Genomic DNA, 24209 nt, shown 5'->3' on the forward strand with positions numbered 1-24209 from the left:
TGCTCTATTGTACTACTTTTATTCCGTCCTGAATGTTATTAAATCTCTAAACTACCAACTTCTGTCACAGCTTAATAATAATAATAATGATTTATGATTAAATCTGCAGTAAGATTAAGGTACAACATTCCTTAACAATACAGTTGATTAAAATCAGCTTCACCTGTAAAACTTTACACAGACCACTTTAAAACAGCAGTTGTCAATCAGACTACGTAAACAAGGCAGACTATAGATATTCCACATCACAGTACTTTTATCCTGAAGATCTCTCTCAGTCTGGGTACAACTCTAGATACTCTATCCTACAGCTGGTATCTGATACACAGAGTATCCTTCAGGTATCATAACAATAATCTCTTCTCTTTCAAACAAGCTTCACAACTGGAAAATATTTATGTGGGGAGAAGTCAAATTCAGGAGGAACCTGGAAAAAAACAGACGTAAAACATGACACAGGAGCACTACTGAATTTAACACTCAAAATGATACCCTGGCAGATACAAGAAAAGCTTTTCAACAGCAGAAGATTAAAAAAAGTAATCCTATATATGAAAAATATTCCACTCCAGTTAGTTCTGTATATGCCAACCATTCTCCAGAAGTAAAGGGCACAAAGCTGCGGAGTGCTGGTGTGCCTCTTCCGTGTGCTCCTGCACTCTCCTGTGCTCAGCCTTTGGCAGGAAGTCTGAAGGTCCCCTCCTCCCTCTAACCCACCTGGCACCCACTCTCCCAATGGTGTTCACAAAAGGAGCTGGTAACACTGCTACCAATTACTTCTTCCAGCTCTTGAAGAATACTCGTATTTGCACATGGCATCCCACATGCACTTCCCAATTGTTTCTCCAAAATATTTAGAAACAAGAGCTTTAAATATACAAATAACTACAACAAACTATTTCCAATGGAAAATCGGATTGAATTACTTTCTCAGTTCTAACAGAATAAGTGACCTGAACTGCTCATTAAGCTCAAAGAGATCTGTGGTAGCACTGTGTAGAATGCTGCGTTTCACTTTCTATTTGACTGGCATTTTCTTACCTTTGAGTCTTTTTTGTGGCCTCCTGCCAGTAGCTTCATGACAACGATATTGGGTTTAGCAACTTTCAGAATTCGATTGACCTAAACACAGAGCAAGAACTTTTCATGTGAAAGCCTATGATCGCAATATTATTTCAAAGATAATACTCAAATGTTTACATACTCTAACAATACAGCAGTCCTCTTGCAGTATCCATTTAACAGACATCAGGGCATTTTGGGTTTGAAATACAACAGATGGATTAATGAATTTAATGACAGGACATTTATTTTAACAGTCACTTTTTTATTCAGAAGACCATGGAACCACTGCTCTCCCTCCCCATGCTTGTGTTCAAAAACTGTTAAACTAAGGCAAGTTCTGAGGCACTCATCCAAACAAATACTTAGGCAGATTCTATCTAGGCATCTGCCCCCAACAGTGTGATCCAAACACAATGAGAAGGGGAAACTCAAGTATCAAACAGGTGGCTGTTTGCATGGAAGTGTTCTGGGCCCACTCAGACTCCATCTAACTACCCTGTTAGCCTCAACCAGATCTTTGAGTGCAACCAGGATCCACAGAACAGGCACAGATCCCTGAATTCTCAGGAGAAGGTAACTCCTTTATTCATCTTAACCTGCTCAAATGTCACAGAGTAAGTATCCTCCTTGCTCTAAAATACAGACACAAACAGTTTTTCAGCTATGGACAAAGAGGGAGAAACTCCTACCCTTGTTTACAGCCCAGTGCTGAGAAAACGGCTCCAGGAAACAAGTGCTGGACTCAATACCCTTTTCAAACCTGTTTTTCCCACCTCTCAAGAGAACATGTGAATTACCAAATTCCAGGAGAGGCAGACACATGTCACCTTGTTAAAACCAAAGGCAACTTGCAAGAAGGAAATTAGTAGTTTTGTTTGGAACAGTGAGCACAACCCTGATCACGCTATGTATTGAAACACATCACTATGTTAAGATGTCACCACCTTCTTCTGTCCACTCCTTAAAGCACTCAGCTTTACTAAACATTTTCAACAAGTACACTTTGGATCTCAAGTAGATCCAGCTGAAAACAAACATCATTATGAATAAATGCTCCTTCTCCCAGTATTTCAAGTCTTACCTCATAGTCTGGATTAGGAATATTCTCAAGAATCATTTTAGCTTGCTGGAAGTGTTTGCTAGCTGCCATGTACAGATCTGATGACTGAGGAGGCGGGCTGTACTTATTTAAATCAGACATTTCCTGGCATGTTACAGAAACAGATATTAAAATCAGTTGGTAACAAGTTGTATTTCTATCACCTTAAATGAAAAAAAATTTACTACATTGAAGAAAAAAGTTATATCAGCTAAGTACTAGTTTAAGAATAAATACTTGAGTTGAAAACATTTATTTAAAATGGCAAACACCAAGTAGCAACACGCTGTTTAATGATTATTTTCCAGTGCCAAAAATGCAATGAACTTCTTATACTCTTCATAAAATAATCTCTCCTGAATGACTGTCATTCATTTGCTCTTTGAGTCTTGCAACAGGGTATAAAATTAAAAAAAAAATAGGAGAAAAAAATAAGGTGTATGATATAGTTTACTCAAATCAAGGTTACAGCGAGCTACTGAAACTGCTCAAAACTTCATTTCCTATAATTTTGACATTTCCAGGTTTAATTTTTATTAGAGATAAAAAATCTTCAGTGACAAGGAGAAAGCCGTGATAGTCTTAATTTCCAATACAGCTTTTCATAACACTAAATTAGGGAGAATGACTGGCATGCAAAATAGTACAGTTTCAGTTCAGACAGATCTATAGAAATGTACAAGTTTGGCCACCAGAAAAGTTCAACAAAAAATGTCCAAACTTTTACACCTAAGGCAGAATAACCTCAAAAATCTCTAGGGCTAATAACCAGCTGGATGAGCAGGAGGGTTATGGTGAACCAACTGAATACTAGTCAACGAAAGTGCTCTTATTACAGATCTGACAAGCCTCATATGGGACAATCAGGACTATGGCCAGCAGGTCAAGGAAAGCTGTCACCCTGTACTCACTACTGATGCTCTGACACCTGAAATACAGCATCCAGTGTTGGACTCAGTTCAATAAAGATGCTGAGATAGGGAGATGGCTGGGGGCCTGGAGCACATGATGAACAATGACAAGTCAATGGACCTGGGCTTTCTCAGTTAGACAAAAAGGAGGCTAATGGGTAATCTTAATAGCAGCCTCCAACGGCCTGAAAGACAGTTACGAAGCTACCAGAAGACGAATGCTCCTTGCTAATGGCAGACAACATAACATGGCAGGGAGAGGTGGCAAACTGGGGCTTGGGTAACTCAGACTGGACACTAGGAAAAAAGGTGAATAGTGCAGCCCTCAATCAGATTATCCAAAGACTGTGTGGACCAGAAAAAAATAATTGGACCAGGTTAATTAAAGAGGTTGAAAAATATCAATCCCTTGACTTTTTCAGACTTTGCTAGACAAAGACACAGCTGGTGTGATCTACAATGCTACTTCAAGGAGACTGGACAAGCCTCCACTGGTCACTTCCAACCAACGCTTCTATGATTTAGCACTCAAAATCCCTTTTGTTACATTTTCCTATTTGCTTGCTGCAGTAATAAAACCATGCTGCTATAAAGTCTGTCAACAGACTTTAAAAGAGATTTTCATGCAAATCAACACAAGCATCTCATGAACTGCCACATCAGACCTATTTTTCAATGTCCAAGAGACTAATTTTAGCAAGAATTTAAATGGATATATTTTCCTTGCACACAACTAAAGCTAGAACTCCCTGCCTTTTGACTTCTACATCAATATGAACTTTTTACAATAGAAACAACATCTAAAGCAGGTAAAGAAATTATTTTTAAAAGCATGAGTGGCACCATGTTTTAAGATTACTCACTTTAAACTGCAAGTAGTGCACGGGAGGTGGTGTGATAACACTGTTGAATGGAGCAAACCTGTGCTCGTATCGAACTTGTTCACTATCCAGTTCAAATTTCGGTTTTCTAACTTTGCCATCCATGTCAAATGCGATCATTGTCTAAAATCAAAGGGATAAATATTATGAAAAGTGCTAGCTTTAAGTTTGCCAAACATACCAAGCTGTGTGGTGTGGCTGACATGCTGGAGGGAAGGGATGCCATCCAGAGAGCCCATCCAGATGTGGGCCCGTGTGAGCAGCACCAAGTCCAATAACACCACGTGCAAGGTTCTGCACCTGGATCAGTTCAATCCCAAGCACAAATACCGGCTGGATAGAGACTGGATTGAGAATAGCCCTGAGGAAAAGGACCTGGGAGTGTTGGTTGATGAGAAGCTCAACATGAGCCAACAATGTGTGCTTGCAGGACAGAAAGCCACTGTGTCCTGGGCTGCATCAAACAAAGCATGACAAGCACACCAAGGAAGGTGATTCTCCCCCTCTACTCTGCTCTTGTGAGACCCCACCTGGAATACTGGGTCCAGTTCTGGAGCCCTCAACATAAGCACCTGCAGTGAGTCCAGAGGAGGCCATGAAGATCTCAGGGCTGGTGCACCTCTCCTAGGAGCACAGGCTCAGAGAATTGGGGCTATTCAGCCTGGAGAAGAGAAGACTCTGGGGAGACCTTATCATTGGCCTTCCAGTACCTGAAGGGGCTACAGGAAAGCTGGGGTGTGACTTTCTACAAAGGCAGGTAGTGGTAAGAGGAGGGTGAGTGGTTTCAAACTGAAAGATTTAGATTAGACATTAAGAGGAAATTGTTTTCTGTGAGGGTGGTGAGACACTGGCACAGGTTGCCCAGAGAAGCTGTGGATGTCCCCTTCCAGGAAATGTTCAAGGCCAGGTTGGATGGGGCTTTGAGCAACCTGGTCTAGTAGGAGGTGTCCATGCCCTTGCAGTGGGTTGGAACGAGATGATCTCTAAGGTCCCTTCCAACTCTAACCATTCTGTGATTCTATGTCATACTTTGCTGTGAGCAAGATGAAAGCTATGACCTAGCTATGACTGGAAGGACAAAAAAAACAAGATAATGTACCATATCAGAGTATAAACCTGAACTTAATTTCCAGTCCCACCAAAAATAAAGAAGGCATGCAATGCTTGATTTCTACTAAAAAAAAAAAATAATCGGTTGTTCAGCAAGGAGAAATAAATTACCTTGTACATTCCAGCACACATATTTTGGTATGCTTGACTCATGGTGATTTCTCTGCTGAGAGGGCGAACTGCAAATTTCACATAAAAACATTTTTTTTACTCACATAGGTAGGCATATTAATTTCAGATCAAAACACTTATTTCAAATTTTCAGAAAGCGACATAATTCTTAATTATATTTTCAAATAATTAAACTGAAGTGCAAAAATAATGGATATGCATTTCTGCTCATCTTGCTCCTGATCACACAGAATATCTCAGTATACTAATAGCCACATGAACACCATGCTGCCTTCAATGAAATAAACCGGTTCAGAGAGTCAGTGTTATGTCGCTATACAACATCAACAACAGTCTAGAATTCAAAGCTTGTAGTCAAGAGGCCTGTTTGCTTTGTTAATTGCTTTCAGTGTTTAACTAGTCCCAAACTACCTCACCCTTGGCACCTTTTAAAAAAGCATAAAATAGAGTAAGCAATTGTCTGAATTTCTAGGGAGAAGGGAATTTAGTTTATATGACCTTGAGCTGTTCATATCTAATTGTTTGTTCCCTGTGGAAAAGAAGACAAGCATAAACACACAAAAAAGAAGGAATAGCGAAGAACCAAAGTGAGCTTCTGCATGGTGCTTAATTGAAATGTTAATGCTAGCGTTAAGTCCAACATACCACAATCTTAGTAGCCACGTAGGTATGGAAAATCTGTATAAAATGCTACTGGTTTTGGATGCCTTTCTGGTAGAAGGCTTACAGTTCTGACCAGAAAGCCTGACCACTATGATACACAAAGGGAAATTCTCATTTTCTCTCATACGTATGCAGCAGAGAAAGCATGAGTTTCTGACAAGCTTTTGCACAACAGTACTTCTACTGAATTGTAACAGGGCAATTCATCACTGTAAGGTTAGGAGCATGTTTGACCAACTTCTGAAGTCAAAGAGAACTTACAGAAATACATTAAAAGTTTAGTCTTTGAATCTAGCTACAGTCACAAAAAACAATTCTGCTCTGGACCTGTTAATCACATTTCACAGGATCCAACACATAACAAAACTGTTGAAACTGTGAATATAAATGAGTTTGGGTTTTTCTGAAAGACCTATTTAAAAGTAACTAACTACATAAATGCAAAATTCTTACAGAGCAACTGACTTTGTTTTAAAATTTAACACTCGGCCTTCATAAACTTCAGGACATTCTTCGTAACACCACCAAAGTCGACTGTAAAATTTGTATTTTAATTCTACACAGCTCCATGAAGGAGAAAACAATGTCTGAGTTACATTCTACACCTAGATACCTTTTTTCTTTTTCTTTGTTTTCTTACTGCTGCGGCCTTTCTGTTGTTCCTCCATTATTCTCTCCTCTGCCATCTGAGAGCTGTCAGCGCGGCTCAGTGTTGACATCAGCCAGGCATAGAGGAACTCTGACAGATACCTACAGTGAAAACCGTATGCAGCTGTTAGATAAGACAGAGCAAAATGTACTTATAACACACACATCCTCACCCAATGCCAAGTCATTTACTCACAGAACTAATAGTAAAGGACAAATTTTAGCGCAGTCAGAACCTGTTATGCATGGCAGAAACCAACAGATTAATCTGTGTTCTGTTTTGTGGGCTTTTTTAAACAAGATTCTACAGATTCAACCATAGACAGCTTAACGTATGCAAGTTTCTTATATGTTTGCTAAGTGAAGTTTAAGCTTCTTATTATTTAAAAATCCATCTAAGATCAAATTTATCTGTAACTCTAAGTATTACTTAAAGAATATTGCCATCTTCTGGTAACTATCTGGAGTATTAATTTTCTTACTTAATGCTTAATCCACTAAGGAAACAGCATAGAAGCATGAGATGTACTGAAGTTCAAGCCAGTCTAGTATCTCTGAAAGAAGGCTTACAGCTTACCTAATGCAAATCTATTGGTAGCTTCAGAGAAAAACAAACAAAAAACAAAACATCAAAGTACAGAAGCACCTTAGTACAGGAAGGTTCGACGTTATTAATTTGTAATGCTGAATCAAAAGTGAACTACCTAAAATTATTTAACTTCTGGAGAAAGTAATCAACTATGAGAAATAATTAATGTGAATAGAAGCTGAAAAGTAAGAATTACTTGACTCCATCCAGAGCAATAATTTTTCACTGAAAGCAGATGACTCCTCAAATAATATACTCTCAGATGAAGTAGGTATTTTTACCTAGACAAATTGCAGATTACAGTCACAACGCAAAACACTGGAGATCTCTTTAAGGATAGCTGGAGATTGACAGCATTACTGATCTTGGTAATACACAGACAGAAAATAGAAACGACCTTGCTTTACTGCTGCATTCTGTCATCTGCCAAAATCGGTGTATTTTTAACTAATTGTTGTTAGAATACAAAGTTTTAAAAAGCTGGAGAGTTAATTACTGCCGCCTAAGAAAAAAGTACACTACTTAGCAAGACTTTTTCTCCATTTGTAATTTTCTGAATAGGTAAACTAAATACTGTGTTGAGCAAGCTTGGGATTGAAAAATCATCCTTTAAATATTTGCAATTATAGCTCTGTGGGAGCATCCCTCCTCCAACAGCTGTCAATAAAGCATCTCTTACCAATATATGTAGTAGTATTCGTGCATGCTGTAAAGTTCCAACTCAAAGCCACTCAGAAGATACTGTATCATAATACGAAGGTTATGATACAGGACCCAGGTTCCCAAGCAAGCCAAATGTTGCCTTTGTGGTTCCTGCTTCAGTAACATACTGTGAAGTGCTGCATCTACTTTCTCTGCCTATCAAAAGAGAGAGCACAGTAGCTGACAGGGGAGGAAGAACGTTTGACTGAAACAGCATACAAGTTCTGCCAGAAATAAAACCTTAACAAAACATGAATACAAATTGGGCCAGTAAAGCCATGCTCTGGATTAAAAGACATAAATATGTTTTTACAGATAATGCCACCTCTGTAGTCTAGACCTGTGATAGAACTGGCAAGTTTTTCACCTAAGTAAATTCTGCTGCACAGAGAGAAAATAATATTTTATACAGTAATACAGCAATAACATCAGGGATTTTTAAATTTAAAAAAAGTATTTACATATAGACCGTTAGCAGTCATGCAAGCACTGAAATTCAGAATGCTTTACAAGCTGTTACTGATTTTGCTATATTGGCAGTATTTTTTTTTAACCTAGCTGCATCGAAAAAATACATTTATATACTTAACATGCAAGAAATACACTGTAACCTGAGAAACTAAAATATTGCTCACACCAATTCAGCCTTAAAAAGTAATTGCATGGGAGACATGAAGCCTTCCACAATTTTATTATCAGTAGTCCTGAACAAATTAATCCATATTACCTGTTATACAGTGAAAAAACTCAGCTGCATTACTGCAACAAACTCTCAAACTATCTTAAAAGAAGCTGGAGCACACAAAATCTCCACCCCAGCTCCAAGTTTGCTGACTTCTCCTTAGCATGCACATCATGGAAAATATTTCATTTCATGCCTCTCACTGCTGAAGAAATACACTTGAGCAAGTGAAAATACACCTTTCCCTGTCATATTTCACTCCTCATTCTTGAGAAATGTTTTAAACCAGTCAGAGCACGTATTTTTAGAAATTACTATTTAATTTACAAAACATTTTAAAATTTTGAAAAACATTATAAAAACATTTTATAAAACATTTTATAAAACATTATAAAAAACATTGTAAAATTTTGAAATGTACATCTTGCACAGCTACAAGGCTGAATTTTCCAAAGTGTCTTGTAAACATGGCCATCTCTTCCTGGCTACATCTTGCAGACAGACAGCACGATAGAGACTATAAGCAGTGAAATCACCATTAAATTACATACATCACACTAGGTTTCCCTGATCCTTACTGGAGAAAGTTAACCTTATAAAATGCAGTATATTTTTATTCAACACACCTAGCAGAAACTCTCTAGATGCATTTTACAGAATTCCTGGGCTGTATTTCAGGAATCCTTGCTCTCAAAATTTTAGGATAAACTGAGGACTTGCATCATTCATCTAGACTCTAATACGACATGCTCCACTCTGGCAGGAATACATCTGGAAAGAAGTTTGCTGGCCTGCTGCCTAGGACATTACCTCATCCTGGAGGGTGGCAAATTCCTCAAGTATGTGACCCAGTTTATCTCTCTGACGAGCTCTGTTGTGTCCATGGATTTGAATCAGGCTACAGAATGGCTGAAAACAATGAAGTGTAGATTTAAATTTTCAACACAACTTTAAACCTACAAAAGGAGTACTATGATATCTATTTAGGCGTGTGTTTTAAACGTCTTATATTAGGAGGTGGGTTCCTTAAGGGTTCCCTATGAAGTGCAATCTATCAGGTAAACAAGCTCTCTAGAGTGATGAAAAGGCCTATTTTCTGTACACAAGTCAACAGGAGATTGAGTGAGCATGCTTTATGAATCTGATCAGAAGAGAATGCTTGGGGTAAGAGAGCTATTTTTTATGCCTAAATCCACGTGTCCAGGTGATCAAGAAGGCCAAGAGCATCCTGGCCTGTATCAAAAATACTGTGGCCAGTAGGACCAGGGAAGCGATTGTCTCCCTGTACTCAGCACTGGTGATGTGGCAAAGTCCTAAGTTCCGTTTTGGGCCATTTCTAGAAGCAAGACATTGAGGTGCTGGAGTGAGTCCAAAGATGGTGAAGGGTCTGGAGAACAAGTCTTATGAGGAACAGCTGGGAGAACAGAGGGCAGACTTTAACGCCCTCTACAACTATCTGAAAGGATGGTGTAGTGAGGCACATGTCAGTCTCTTCTCCCAAGTGACAAGTGACAGAAGAGAGGAAATGGCCTCACGTTGTGCCAAGGGATGTTTAGGAAAAATTTCTTCACCAAGAGGGTTGTCATGCATTGGAACAGGCTGCCCAGGGAAGTGGTTTAGCCACCATCACTTGGTGGTATTTAAAACATGTGAAGACATGGTGCATAGGGACATGGTTTAGTGGTGGACTTGGGAGTGTAAGGTTAATGGTTGGATTCAATGATCGTAAGTGTCTTTTCCAACCTAAATGATTCTATGGTTTTCTTAGATTTTTATTGTACCTCACTGCACAACTGGATCTTTAAAAACATTTCTTAAAATTACTACACTGGAGAGAACGTAAAATAATCTTGCTTCTACTAGTGCTATGCATTTGCTTTGTGACAGAAACTATCCTGTAAAGAGGTAGTAGGTGCAGAGTTCTAATAAAGTGGAATGCTAGTGAAAAGTCTGGAAGCATAAGAAAGAAACAAACAGCAATAATTATACTGGCTTTGTAAAACGTGATACCACTTTAATAGAACCAGCTTCTGCACTTTTGCCTTCATGTCAGGTGTCTAAAAGAACTGGTCTCTTTTTGAAATGCAAGCAAGTCTTTCAAGTACTCATATACATCGCAACATACTGTAACTGGAATGAAAACTCACCCGAACGCAATGTGTCACAAAGGAATCAATGTAGTCCTTTGCCTGGTGATTATTATAAAGGCAACACCTAAAAGGGAAATACCCACATACATCCATAAGTTCATAAATTTAACTAGCCTAGGTAGCATAAAATTAAAAAAGAAACATGAGTGCAGAAACTGCAACTGATTCCTCCATACATAAGCATAAAACATCTACTTCACATGTTCATCCTTGTTTTGTAAAAAGAAGTATTTTTTCATCAGACCATGTAAACACACGCAAGTAAACTCAATATTCACTTACTTTGGTGAAAGAACTGGAGGACTGACAAAAGACCTTAAAGCATCTTTTACCATGTCTTGCATGAGGTGAGTGCCAAAAACCTTCTTGTTATCTACCAGAAAAGTTGTCTGAAAGTGAAAATGTTGTTTTTAGAAACATGTTTTAAGTAAAAATGAATTCTTTAGAAACTACTAGAAAGCTCTTATGTACCTATATTATAGTAGAAACTTTTAAGATTGCTTTAAGAACTAAAATGGTTCAGCTAGGAATAGAGGCAGTCTACACACAAAATTCAGCCCAAACAGGGTGGATGAATACAAACAAACCCTGAACTGATGCAGTATATGGAGAACAGCACAAAAAAGCACATACAGGCCCAGCTTTATGCCATAGAAAAAATGTTAACACTTTGCTTTAATTATCATTATCTAAAAAATGGTATTTAAAATGTTTTAAAACACTAGATCAGAACACAAGCCTCCACATAACTAACACTTAAGCATCTCCAGAAATAAATTTACCACTTGTATACTATCAAGTGATACACAAATTGTTTAAATATTTAAAGAAGGAGAGGCATCCATATATACAATGCAGGCAGAAGTATTTGATGTAAAGACATAGATTAGGACTTGCCTGTAACAGGGATCTTGAAAGAACACACGGTGATTGCTCACTAAACTCACAGAAAAAATCCTAATTCACATTTCAGAAAAAGAAGACAATTCAGGTCAATTTTTATTTACACACACTCGCATTTCCATTTTTATATATACACACAAAAATGTGTAAATACACCTATACGATGTATACACAAACACACAGGCAAACACTTAGTGTATCTTACACAAATGTAAGAAAGTAAGCATTAGTAATTTGAACAAAACAGAACACACTATGAAGCTAACATCTACTTTTTTCCTTCTTCAGATGTAACAATTAGCAAGATGATAGTATGGAAGAGAGACAGTGCAAAACCATTAAGATCACAACATAACCGAATGGGGTATGTACCAAAACTGCATTTTTCAGTGATACCAGATGCTTTATGCAAATACCATTTTAATTAATGTAACAAAAAAATAAAGACAGAAGATTTCTACTTGAACTGATGTAAGTGGCTCTCTTCTCAGTCAGTGAATGTGTGTATGGTAAAAAGCGTTTCAAGCATAAAAGTGTCTTCTAATAAATGTAGGCAGTAACTGACAATAACTTTTAAGTGTCTTATAATAAATGTAAGCATTAAGTGAGAATAACATCAGTTAATCAGGAAAGAACATAAGCAGGTGCTTAACTTTATGCCTATTCAGGGAATTACATGCTTAAGCAAACATGTTAAGTACTCTCTAGTGTTACAGACATGTATGCAGAATAGTGCTTACTGAATCTGAAAAAAACAGGACCATAGCAAGGAATTATGTTCTGCTACTGCAGATGCAGCTCTTCAAATAAAGAGTTACAAGGGGATTAACCTGCTTGTAATCTGCCACTAACATGCACCATTATTTTACAAACTATGGGAAAAACGGGAGGTCTGAAGGAGGTCTTTGGCAAAAAAATAAAAATATGAAGTATCAGAGAAGACAACAAATTTTGAAATTGTACACAACAATGGGAAACACTGAAAAATGTATATGTACAGCTCAGTTTTTTCTCCAGTGAGCAACTGCATGTGTATATTGAATGATTTTTTGCAAGCAACATTTTAAGATCTTATGTTTGGCTATAAATAAGAAATGTTCATGCTTACCAGTATACAGTGTAAATTAGTCAAGTTGACTACTTCACATACAGTTTTTATTCGGTCTATTAGTTTGGAAAAATAATTGACCATTTCTTCCCTTTTAATTATTTTTGCATATCGAGGGAAAGTTGGAGGCAGCAATCTCTGATTAACGAGGGGCTCAAAGCCCATCATAATAGGATGATCTAATGAAGGGGGAGAAAGAAAAAGAGTGAGAGTGAGAGAGAAAGAAAGGATGAAAATAAGCTGTTTTCAGAACTCACTTCAAACCAGAAATACAAATTATTCAACTAGGCAAAATTAACTTTCTAACTTAGATTTAACTTCCAGAGACACCAACTATCCAAGTTGCATAATTATTACTATTTTTAAAAACTCAATCCTCAACAGCTCAGCATATAGCTGTACAAACAGTAGTGTTCACCATTTTAAAATGGCAATGCACTTAATCAACAGTTCACATTATCCCTGGCTTTGAAGTGACAGTATTGCTTTCAGGACAACAATTTAGTGAAATAAAATTAAAATCAATCAAACAAAGCAAATCTGTAACAGATTGTGTAACAAGTATTATTAGTTGATTGTAAATAGTGACTTTTTTTTTTTAAATGATACAAAATTGAAGTGTCTCAGGACTGCATATTTAAGAAAGGAAAAAAAGGTAAAATTTTATATATACCTCCTTTAGTAGTATCATTCTGTGCCTGAATACCATGATGCAATGAATTGTGGATGGCAGAGAGCAAGTCAGCTGCCTGAGTCATTAGTTTCTGAGCTTCTGCAACTGCACTGGTCTGAAAGGCAGGTAACAGTTATTCACATTATGCACCACTGTATTTTGGCTATAAAATTAATGCTAGGATCAGAAAAACATAATTCTGTTAGTTTTCTAATGTTTGTACATAACCAATTCTGAAAAACAAACCCAACAGACTTTTGTGCAGTAACATGCTCTTTATATTTTACGTATCTACACATACATTCAATGCTGTATTTTTTACAGTGTAAGATAAACCTTAACAATAATTACAACTTGAAGCCTAGTATACACTATATGCAAGACTTCTACTTTTGATTTCAAAGATGGGGGAGGAGGCAGGGGGCAAAAACACCCACAAAACTCTTCTGCTAAATGAGGCAGTACTCCAAACCGCAAATAGGAAAAAAAAGTCTTATTATTAGAAAACGCAGACTTTCCAAGGATATAGAAAAAACACAATCTATCTATGAAATGAAATCACTATGTAACATTAGAAGATACCAGATGTCAATAATTATGATAATAATAAAAATTGTTATTGTTATCATTAATAATATTATTAATATAATACATAATTATATAATAATTATATAATATATGATAATATAATATGTAATATATTATGTTACATATTATATATAATATAAAATATATATAATTTATATATAATATATTTTATTGTATCTTATTATATTTTATTATATATTATAATATAAATAAATAAAATTATATATATAATATATATAAATAATATATACAGTTTATATATTATATTATATATAATATAATGAACAACAATGACAACAATAACAATAATAGTACCAGCTACTACCCTTCCCTATGTTTTCTTTAAAAATGAGCAAAAACTGAATGGTTGTCTAGAAGGCCTCAACTAACCCTTCACCTGCAGCAACATCAATTCACATCTACGGAATCACTGCTGATCTTAAGAAAATGAAAAAATGAGTATTTCACAGGATTGCAATGTGAACACAGAAACACCAAATGAACAAACCTCTTTCTTGGTAAACGCTATTAGAACAGTCAGTAGCACCCGGGTAAACTTGACTCTACTGAAGACAGCTAAACACTGTTGATGCTACAATAAAAAAAGACTACAAATTACTAAACAACGCACATTAAATCCTGAAGCTTATTAAAAAAACTTTAATAGAGTTACTTAGGTAAGGTCTCTAGTTTTTAAGATATGGTATCTAGTATGATTCTGAGGAAAACTTATGAAAGACATCTGTACTACTGTCAGAAATCCACTAACACAAAGAATACTAAGACACTTTGGTAAAGCACAACCACTGGCTGTATAGCTATCTCCGATGCAAATACTATTTAAATCTCAGCTTCAGTCAAAAACCACAAATTCTTAAACCAACTTTCTCCTCTTCTGCTGAAAATCTATGTTAGAAGTAATTTCTAAAGAAACTACCAATATTGGGAAAGGAAACCCACACTCTTTTAAATCAACTTGAGGCCCTTTCCTTTTGTGCTATCACTTGTCTCTTGGGAGAAGAGACTGACATCCATCTGGCTACAACCTTCTTTCAGGTAGTTGCTGAGTGGTAAGTTCTCCCCCCTCAGCCTCTCTATCTCCAGGCTAAACAATCTTAATTCCCTCAGCTGCTCCTTCTAAGACTTCAGTCTTCTTTAGAGGTAGATACATAAATGGCAGCGCTGCAGCAGCATTACTATTCAGCCGCTGGGACCAATCCAGAGCTTCAGCCCTTTGGAGCATAAAAGCCTACCTGCTAGCCTGGGTGGGATATGCTCAGCGATAGGTTTAGCACAGCTCAGGTATGACAGTAGTAGCAACAGTGGTGAGATACATTTCTCACAAGCTGGTAACTACTGATCAAAGTAATGCTGCACTAACCCATTAAATCCAGAAAAAAAGTAAATAATTAATTACTTCAAGTTCAACTTCTGGATCTCTCTCTTCTCCTTGTCGACTCCGTGTGCTCTAGAAAGTAAAGGAATTGTAAATAATTAATTAAAAATTGCAAAGCTAATTCACCCTCTCTTAATGGTAAATCCACCTGTTAAATAACCTTCAAAATAAATTCTCAAGTTCAAAACATCTTACTATATAATCTAGGTACTTGAATGACCCAAAGTCTCCTATAGTAACAAGAACTACGTCAGTGCACTCTGCAAGTAGGCCAGGAAATTGTATAAACATTTTATATTGTAAATTGTGATAAAGAAGATTGATTTCTTTAACATCACACAGTATATCTGCTTAAGAGCCCGAAGTTAAAAAGTATCTGTGCCACAGCCAGTGTTATCTTCTACATCATGACTCCATCTATTTCTAGTGAAGCAACTATTACAGAGCTTAGATAAAGACTGAAGTATATTTAACTAGAAGCAAATTACCAGCATCTTATACATACCGTTATGCCAGTTCTTAAAAAAATCCCCACCCTTTAATGACACAAACCTGTCACATTCATCATAATCCAACTACGTTAAGTACACTTGAAGTATAATTAACAAGGCAAACATAAGAAAAATACCTTTACTCGTCTTTGCATGTCATCTTCTACATCTTTTAGCATACCTGGAAAAGCCACAGTACAATTAAAAGCTGAGCAGCATTCATAGGTACACCTACAATACTCAGGGATAAAAAAAGATCTGAGGGGAAATCAAGTTTTGAAGTGCTTTACATACCCGTTAGCCAAAGACTAGACAAAAAATAGTAATGTGAGGGATGGTGGGAATGTCTTGCAACAACAGATAAATCAAAAAACAGACTGACTGAAGGCTAAACTGTTTACAAATCTTCTCAAAATACATCAACGGAAAGCTCAAGTATGTATCAAAAACACTCATCAAAAGGTACACATGTATGTACCTAACATCATACATACTCATGTTCAGAATTACTAGAACACAAAACGTCAGAGACAATCTGTTTAGAACACAAAAAGTTTTGAGGCAGAGAAGCTGAATTCACACAGGGCGTGCTCCAAGGGTCTGTATCTATCTCAGTCCTGGATAAACCAAGCCACTTGGCTATCATATTTAAAGGCACTTCTGCTTCTCAGGCACTTAAAAAATGAACAGTTGAACCTTTTCTTCAAGGAAAAATAATCTGATTTCTATTTTTACCACACCACCCATTAGCACAAGAAAAAAAATACTTGACATCTGAGATTTTTACCAGTGTATTAAGTTTGGTTGAGAGCAATTAATATGCTTAAAAGAGAGACTGATGGACAAATACACAGAAAGCATAAACTGTACCTGTAACTCTAAGATCTGTCACACTGTTGGCCATTTTAAATCCATAAGTCATTGACTGAAAATCTTCCTAAAAAAACAAAGATTGAAGAAGCAACAAGTAGTGAAATATAAACAGTATGAGTTACATTGTCAAGTTGGAGTTTGGGGTTTTCTTGTTTGTTTTGGAGTGTCTGGGTTGTTTTTTTGATATGTTTTTCCTTTCGGGGTGTTTTTATGTAACTACACCAAGTACGAAAGCCCAGTTTTATTCTGCACAACTGAATGCAACCATGGTTTGGGTGACCTTCCTGCCCAAATCCTGCCTGGCGTAATTATTTTCTGCATAAATCCTTAGTATGCCCTTTATAAATTTCATCAAGTCCTACTCCATCAAAATGTTGTTAAGAACTATGGACACAAAGTACTATTTAAACAATTTTAGATATAGTAAGTAAGAAATTACTTGTCGAAGCTCAGAGTAAACAAAAATTGCTCTGAGCACATGAAACCAAACTGATTCCATTGCTACACAGCCATTTCTGACAAATGACAATCACAGTTATCTAAAGCTGAAAAACAAAAAATCACACAGGAAGAAAACCACAAGCAAAACTGATTTGAAATTGTTAGCCACTTCATTGCTCTTTGAAGAAAGTATCTGTGACTCAAATTTTCAAGGAAAAATACAGGAAAGGCCACGCAACACCTTAGTTGAAAAAACCTGCATTTTAAAGAGATTAAATCCAATATTCTTGCGAGGATGAACTGCTGCTTCTGCAGTATTTTCGAATCAAACTAATTAATTCTTCTAACATATTGTTTTATTTGCATTACAGAGCCCACATATGATGTTATATATTTTACTACAGGAGATACCGAAACACACACCTCCTCAAAAACAGCAGCTTTGTTAACCTTTTCTCTGGCAATATCACAGATTTTTAGAATCCCTAGAGCAAAAGCCTTCATCGCAGGATCTTCTATGAAGTCTGGATTATGAATATAAAGGCAAGTGAATACCGTCTGTGCCAAGGAATGTCCCTCCAACCATGTTATCTAGGAAAAATAAAATTCAATGTTTTACTCATGATAGCCAAGTCCTGATTTTTTTATACATCCATTTTTTTTCCCCACCATCCTGTGCTTTGTTGAGTAGTTAAGGAAGTCCCTATCACAGGAAGCTTCCACCTAGCAAAAAGGGCAACAAAAGGTCTCTCAATATGACCTTTGTCCATCTGCTTGCTGTGGAAGGCAGTAATTTACTAAAACCTAAACTCTACCAAATTCTGCTGTTGGATAAAACTTTTCCAGAAAGTTGAGCTCTGACCTCTTGTGACTTAGACATGACATTAAGAGACCTTAAGATTTATAAGCTTCCTCTGTATAAATACAGAATGAGAAATTCAAGTCACAATGAAAGAATTCAGCAACATTCTGCACATTCTCTTCTGCAACTTAACTTCCACAATCCCCTTTCTCTAATAATTTCACGCTTCTCTAAGCTACAGGGAAACCTTCAGTAATTTAGAACATTGTTTCTACCTTGAAATAGTACAAAAACACAGTAGGATTAGATTTCTAAAATGACCTGTTCTCTTTAAAAAACGAAAGTCAGTATTTGGGAGCAGGGGGGAGAAAGAAGACTAATTATCTTACACCATATCAAATATTCAGTGACGTTCACATGCAGTTTTGGACTAAATTAAGTTGAAGTGCTGTTTTAAAAAACAAAGTAATGTTATTGATGTGATTTTAAAGAGTATCTGAAAGTAATTTGTATCATGGGAAAAAAAATCACTATTAACAAATAACCGGTAATTCATTTTTTTCCTTTCTAAATGGATTTTGGTATCTTCTTTCTTAAAAATGCCCCTGGAAGGTCAGTCAACATTGGCTGTACAGAAATGAGCAACAGATTGCTGAAGGTTACTGCACACTCACTTTCCAATAGAGTCAAACACCAATACACAATAGTCAGTCAGATACTATATATTTAAAAACCACAAACTATAAAACCTTTTCACATTATTCAAATTGCTACCAGTTCTCTTCCATCTTGATTTCTAATAGCAATAAATCCAAACCCCAAAATTATGCCTCTTGTAGTAGCCAATAAAAATTATCTAAATAGAAATTAAATTACTAAGTATGTATTTTCTGCTTTGTCAATATTTTTCTTGAGTTCTAGTTTTGTGGTTTTCTAAACTTGATTAAAGGATTATATGTTAGGAGCAGATAAATGCTTACCAAACAACAAAAACAGGTATCCATTATTCCTACCAGCTCCGGCGATGTGAGATCCTTTATTTTAATGGTGCCATCCTTAGAAAACAAAGAAAGAAAAAACCTACATGCTATGGAAGCCTACAGGCAAAATACATAATATTAATTGTACAGCTGAAAAGGAAATTACGATTTGGTTAAGACTTCGGAATAATTGCATACCACCAGCTTTACTGATCTGCTTCCTAATGTGCCCCATATTCTGACAAAATCTGCTTTCCCATCATGTTAAACACTGACAAAACATAAAACTATTGACAGAGAAAGCTAAAGTAAAATTTCTGATTTATAAGTAGCTAATAGAAGTTTACAACTAGTTAACTGTCAACACATCACAAAACAGGATGTATCATAATGATTAACAAGCATAAATATGAAGGGCCCATTCTTTGAATACTGCTTTTTACAGGTAACAAAAAAGGTAAACATCACAAGCTATTTATCACTTAACTATCCTGAGGAAAAAAAATAAATTATTCAGATTGAAAACACTAATTACACTGAACTCTGCTTAACTGCAATTTGGTAAAACTATATCATACTTTTACAGACAGCGTAGGCAAAAACAGGACAGTCCCACAAACCTTAATAGCTTGTTCGAAGTTAAGAACTTTTCTGTTGACTTGGTTTCCAATCATACCAGCATCCATCTTGGGATCCATCATTTCAATGGCAGACATGGCTTCAAAAAGTCCAAAACTAAGAAGACAAATTTATTTTCATTTAATACAAAACAGTCTTCATAAACCATTGTAAAGTAAAATACAATGACAAACTGAGTATACTATATTCTGACTACAGACAATCAAGTAAGGTATGTGAACATCAGAAGATCACCAGATCTTTAGAGATCATGGTGTTCAGGAATTTGAAGCTCTCTCAACAAGAAAACAGATGTCCAAAAGTAAACTCAGCCTTTTTTTATAAAGCTGAAAAATACTCCTAAGCCAAATAAAGTATTACTTAATCTACGACATTTGCCTCTGTACACCTTATAGTGTGACACAGCATCTTTTTTAAGCTCACATACCATAATAAACTGCTATTAACTGAACAAGCTGTTCTTTATTATGCTACATCCAAAACCCCAAGTAAGATATGACCCCCCCAGATTAATGATAATATACATGACACACTGTGCCCCATCCCTGGAAGTGTTCCAAGATCAGTCTGGAGGAGGCTCTCAGCAACCTGGGATTTAAAACTTTGTTTAAAACAGGCATGCTAAGAAAACTGATAAAAAAACAAAAAAAGCACATGACAAGGGATCTCTTGTAGTCAGGGTATAAAAGCTTACAGGAGAATCCCACCAAATGAAAACTGGTCTACCAAAAAAGGGGTAGAGTGCATCACCTCTGCTACATGTGATATTAATCACAACTGATGCACAAGGCTTTAATACATAAAAATTGTTATTGCATGTGGCACACTGATTTTGAAAAGCGTATTTGCTTCAAAAAGCTCTCATGTATGAAATTATACTTCAAAATACGTGCTTTGATTCTACTGAGTAACTACCTGTTGACATCCCTGCACACATCTTTAACTAGGTTTGTGTTTAATACTATGCTTCTGTTTACTGATCTACTGGTCTTACATAAGCATTTTTTTCTTTATGCAAGTAAACAGACTTGTGTGGCTTAACAATTTACTTTTATCTTTGAAATACTGTAACCTCACATCATCCTTTAGTGAATTCTGCAAATTTCAGCACATGGGTTTTCTTTTTAATATTTTTCTTAATCTGTAGAGCTGTCATTTTCCATTTTAGCATGTCATTTGAGAGTTACATTAAAGCACATCAAATATTTACCCTCAACTTGTGACACCTGAAGCAACAAAATTTAAAAGTTCAGAGTGTTCCCGGCATTTTTAACTAAAAGCATGTACATATAAAATAGTTTGGTAGATCCAGCAGTGTCAACACTCGTGATCGTAAGATATGCTGTAAGCTTCTAAACTATACTCATTAACTGAAAATGTGATGTTATACTGGCACTGTAGGAAACATTCAGCATTCATACAGGTGCCTCATATACATACCACTGAGAACAAATAATATTCTGAATACTTAATTTATTTAAAGTTTCAAACAGCGTAGTTGATACTGCACATCTCACTTTTTAGTAAGCGTTAACATATTTGCATTACTCCTATTTAAAAAACAGATCTACCCTGTAGGAATACTTACAGTTTGTCATGAAGTAGTTCTCCTAACTTCAGTTCTACAAAGAAATAGAAAAAATAATTACAAACATCCTTCTAGTGCAACTTTTCCAGGACAATCCTGTCACTCACCCAACTGTCTTATGCTAAAAGAGAAAAAGGTGTGGGAAACAGACCAGACATGCCTACCCCACCTTCATTTGCTTTTACTTACAAAGCACTTTTAAGACTAAAAGACTAAAGAAGCCCAGATGTTCACATTCTTTCCTCACCCCTTGCTGTTACTTGAACTGTTAAAAGGGGTTGGAATTCTCAAACAGTAGCACCTGAACAGCCTGAAACACAGGACAGAAGTTTTCTGTGCTCCTTTATGCTGAGGCCTAATTGTTTCTAGGGGAGTTTACTGGAAGGCTTGATTCTCCTAATTATTTTTAATGAAGTCTTTAGACATATTTGAGGGGACACAAACAGTGTTATCACTAATACACATAGACTGTTTGACAGCATCAGGAAATTGTACGTAAGACGATGTAATACTGTGTGTTGTAAGCTGCAGTTTTGTATTGTATTTTCCCTAATGTCATCACAAAAGCAGTTAAAAAAATAAATTCAATGTCAAGGTAAGCTAGCAAAAGTATCTAATAACAACAAAGGCACTGTTTAAATGGAAGCAACTGCTTCCCTGTGACTGGGATGCATCACATCTCCTGAGACGCTCAGCCTTGTTTCAAAGGAAAAAACTGACACACTGACCAAATAAATGAAAAAACAGTTGGATCCTATATAACCAAAACTCTACAAGAAGAAAGAGCCTGTTGATGACCGAGGTTTCCATTTGGCAGAAGACAGGAAGAAATCTTTGCAAAGAAAAAAACGCAAGTGCAAAAAGGCTTAAGACCAAAAAACATGACTTAAAAATGGTTTCTGTTATCTGGATGGAAAAGCAAACTGAGGTTTTTCTGGTATTTCCAACCTCACAGTAAATTAAACATAGGGCAAATCAATGTAGTCCATTCACATGGAGCCTGAACCTGGGTCAAACTGTTGCTTAAAACGCCACAAGGAACTACACTTAGTCCTCCAAAGGATTCCAAGTTTTCTCAGAACACAAGCAGTACAACTCACCTCTACAAGCTTCTTCAAAATCCTGGGTTATATCTATCCAGCTTGTATTACTCTTTTCCATCTTGTCAGGCATACCAAGCTCCCATCCTGCATCATCATCTTCTACCGAAGCTTTCATAACCATGATGCCTCAACTTTAAACCTGTCTAAGAGACACTGCACATTATGCACAAATTAGAGGAAGTGCTTCATGGGAGTATTTTCTCAAGAATCAGGTGAGAAAGGGAGACTAGCTAGCTAAGCTGACTTCATTTGAATAGCTACTATTGCTTAAAACCAGTCAAAAACACTTAGTAATGAAAATAATATTAAAAATATTTTCCTATTCACCAATTTCTCTACAACTAACTTGCAGGCTATGAAACCTCAGAAACTGGGAACATCAAAACATTAGCAGTACAGAGCTGCAAAAAAGTGTGTGCTATCAAACTGGAAATAAAATGGGAAACAATATAAAGAAATCTGCTCTTACAACAGATGTAGACATCACAACATTTTTGCTGATGCTTTACACTGTTAGAAATACAAATGTTCTCCCACTGCCCTGTGAAAAGAATTAAAAGAGGGAACGATAAAACTGACTACAGGGGTTTGTTCTTTGTAGGAAGTGTACCCAAACAAATGGGTGAAAATGGGCATATTTCCTCTAACTTCTTCAGCAGAAAGTAACACCAGGATTACTGCAGAGATGATAAGCAACTTGAGACTGGAATGCAGTTTTTTAACTCCCCCACCAGTTATTTCAAACAGGAACTTTATGTTAGTCAGTCTGCCTGCCCTTGAGATATCACCAGGGCTAAAACTCCCCCTAACTAGTCGCAGATCTTGCAACAGGCACCGACGAGCTCGGTGAGCTCTGAACAGCTCAACCACGGGCCCCACAGAAGCTTCAAACAAAGGCCGCAGTGACATGAGGCTTCTGGGCACCGGGAATTAACTGAAACGAAGGGGGTGGGGGAGGGAGCGGCTGGCGGCGACCACACCAATCCCGAGCACCAGCGCAGGTGCGACTCGGCCCCAGGAAAGCGCAGCCTCCCCTCGCCCCCCCTCTACGCCAGCGACCGCCGAGACAGCCCAGGCTCTGTGCGCCGGGGCGAGAAAACACCTAGGAACCCATGAAAAGACGCTGAACCCACGCTTGGCTTCCAGACCCTGGCGGCCGCGCAGCCAGACCCTCCCGGGGTCTCCCCCTCCCGCAGGCCCAGCGTCCCCAGAGCGGGCCCCGCAGCTCACCGGGCCTGCCGAGGCGCGGGCCGGGCGGGCAGCCCCGCTCTCCCCGGGCACGGCGCTGACAGGCCGCGCGGCCCCTCCGCCCCGGGCTCCCCCTCCTTCTGCCTCCCTCGGCGGGGCCGGCTCTGCTGGGCCAGGCGCGGCCGCGGCCCCTGGCGCGGCCTCCAGCGACGGCGGAACGGCACCCGCCGCCCCGCGCGGCCCAGGGGCGCTCACCCGCTGCTCCCGCACCGCGCTCCGCCGCCTCGGGCCCGGGGCAGGACCCCCGCACTCCCGCTGCCGCCAGCCCAGCCCAGCCCCCGGCGCAGGCGCGGAGGCACCGCGGGGCGCTCCCAATCCGCGCTGCCGCCGCGGGTGCGCATGTGCGGGCCGCCCCCACCGGGGCGCGGCGGGAGGCCGGGCGCGGTGCGGGAGGCGGGGCGCGGTGCGGGAGGCGGGGGCGGCTGCTGCGTGGGAGCTGGAGCCTGTGGGGAGAGGCGTCCTGGGCCTCTCGTGGTGCGGGGAGGCCCGGGGAGAGGGGCGGGAACCCTGCGCAGACCGGGGCCGGGGTACACCCGGCTCGGGCCGGGAGGAAGGCGGTGCTGCCGCGGGCGGGCGGGCGGAGCTGGAGCGGAGGGGCTCGGTCTCTGGGCCTGTCCCCGGCGGTGTGACCGGCCTGCGCCTCTGCGGGTGTCTGTGGTGCCCCTCGGCCCGTCCCCGTGCCCCGGGGCCGGCGGGGGCAGGTGCGGGGGCAGGTGCGGGGCTCGGGGGGCAGGTGCGGGGCTC

General features: G+C 38.4%; 1 protein-coding gene across 6 annotated transcripts; it reads right to left on the minus strand.

Moving 5' to 3' along the window:
- Window positions 1-23748, minus strand: NAA35 (N-alpha-acetyltransferase 35, NatC auxiliary subunit). 6 transcript variants are annotated; one of them, XM_051642308.1, is made up of 23 exons: window positions 23661-23748; window positions 22215-22370; window positions 21115-21148; window positions 19508-19622; window positions 18888-18962; window positions 17529-17696; window positions 16662-16728; window positions 15929-15972; window positions 15322-15372; window positions 14413-14496; window positions 13317-13431; window positions 12644-12822; window positions 11530-11589; window positions 10915-11021; window positions 10630-10696; window positions 9293-9391; window positions 7778-7956; window positions 6475-6611; window positions 5178-5245; window positions 3939-4079; window positions 2147-2269; window positions 1042-1122; window positions 1-427 (listed from the first exon to the last, which is right to left on the minus strand). In XM_051642308.1, the coding sequence occupies exons 2-23, from the start codon at window positions 22336-22338 to the stop codon at window positions 368-370; spliced, it is 2178 nt and encodes a 725-aa protein (XP_051498268.1). In that variant the 5' UTR covers window positions 22339-22370; window positions 23661-23748; the 3' UTR covers window positions 1-367. The 6 variants fall into 6 exon arrangements, with proteins under 6 accessions (XP_051498268.1, XP_051498265.1, XP_051498267.1 ...); XM_051642305.1 differs by having other exon boundaries at window positions 22215-22360; window positions 23661-23738; XM_051642307.1 differs by having other exon boundaries at window positions 22215-22356; window positions 23661-23737.
- Between the last annotated feature and the right edge of the window lie 461 nt (window positions 23749-24209).

This window comes from Apus apus, chromosome Z (genome assembly GCF_020740795.1).
Source record: "Apus apus isolate bApuApu2 chromosome Z, bApuApu2.pri.cur, whole genome shotgun sequence".
Taxonomy (NCBI): domain Eukaryota; kingdom Metazoa; phylum Chordata; class Aves; order Apodiformes; family Apodidae; genus Apus; species Apus apus.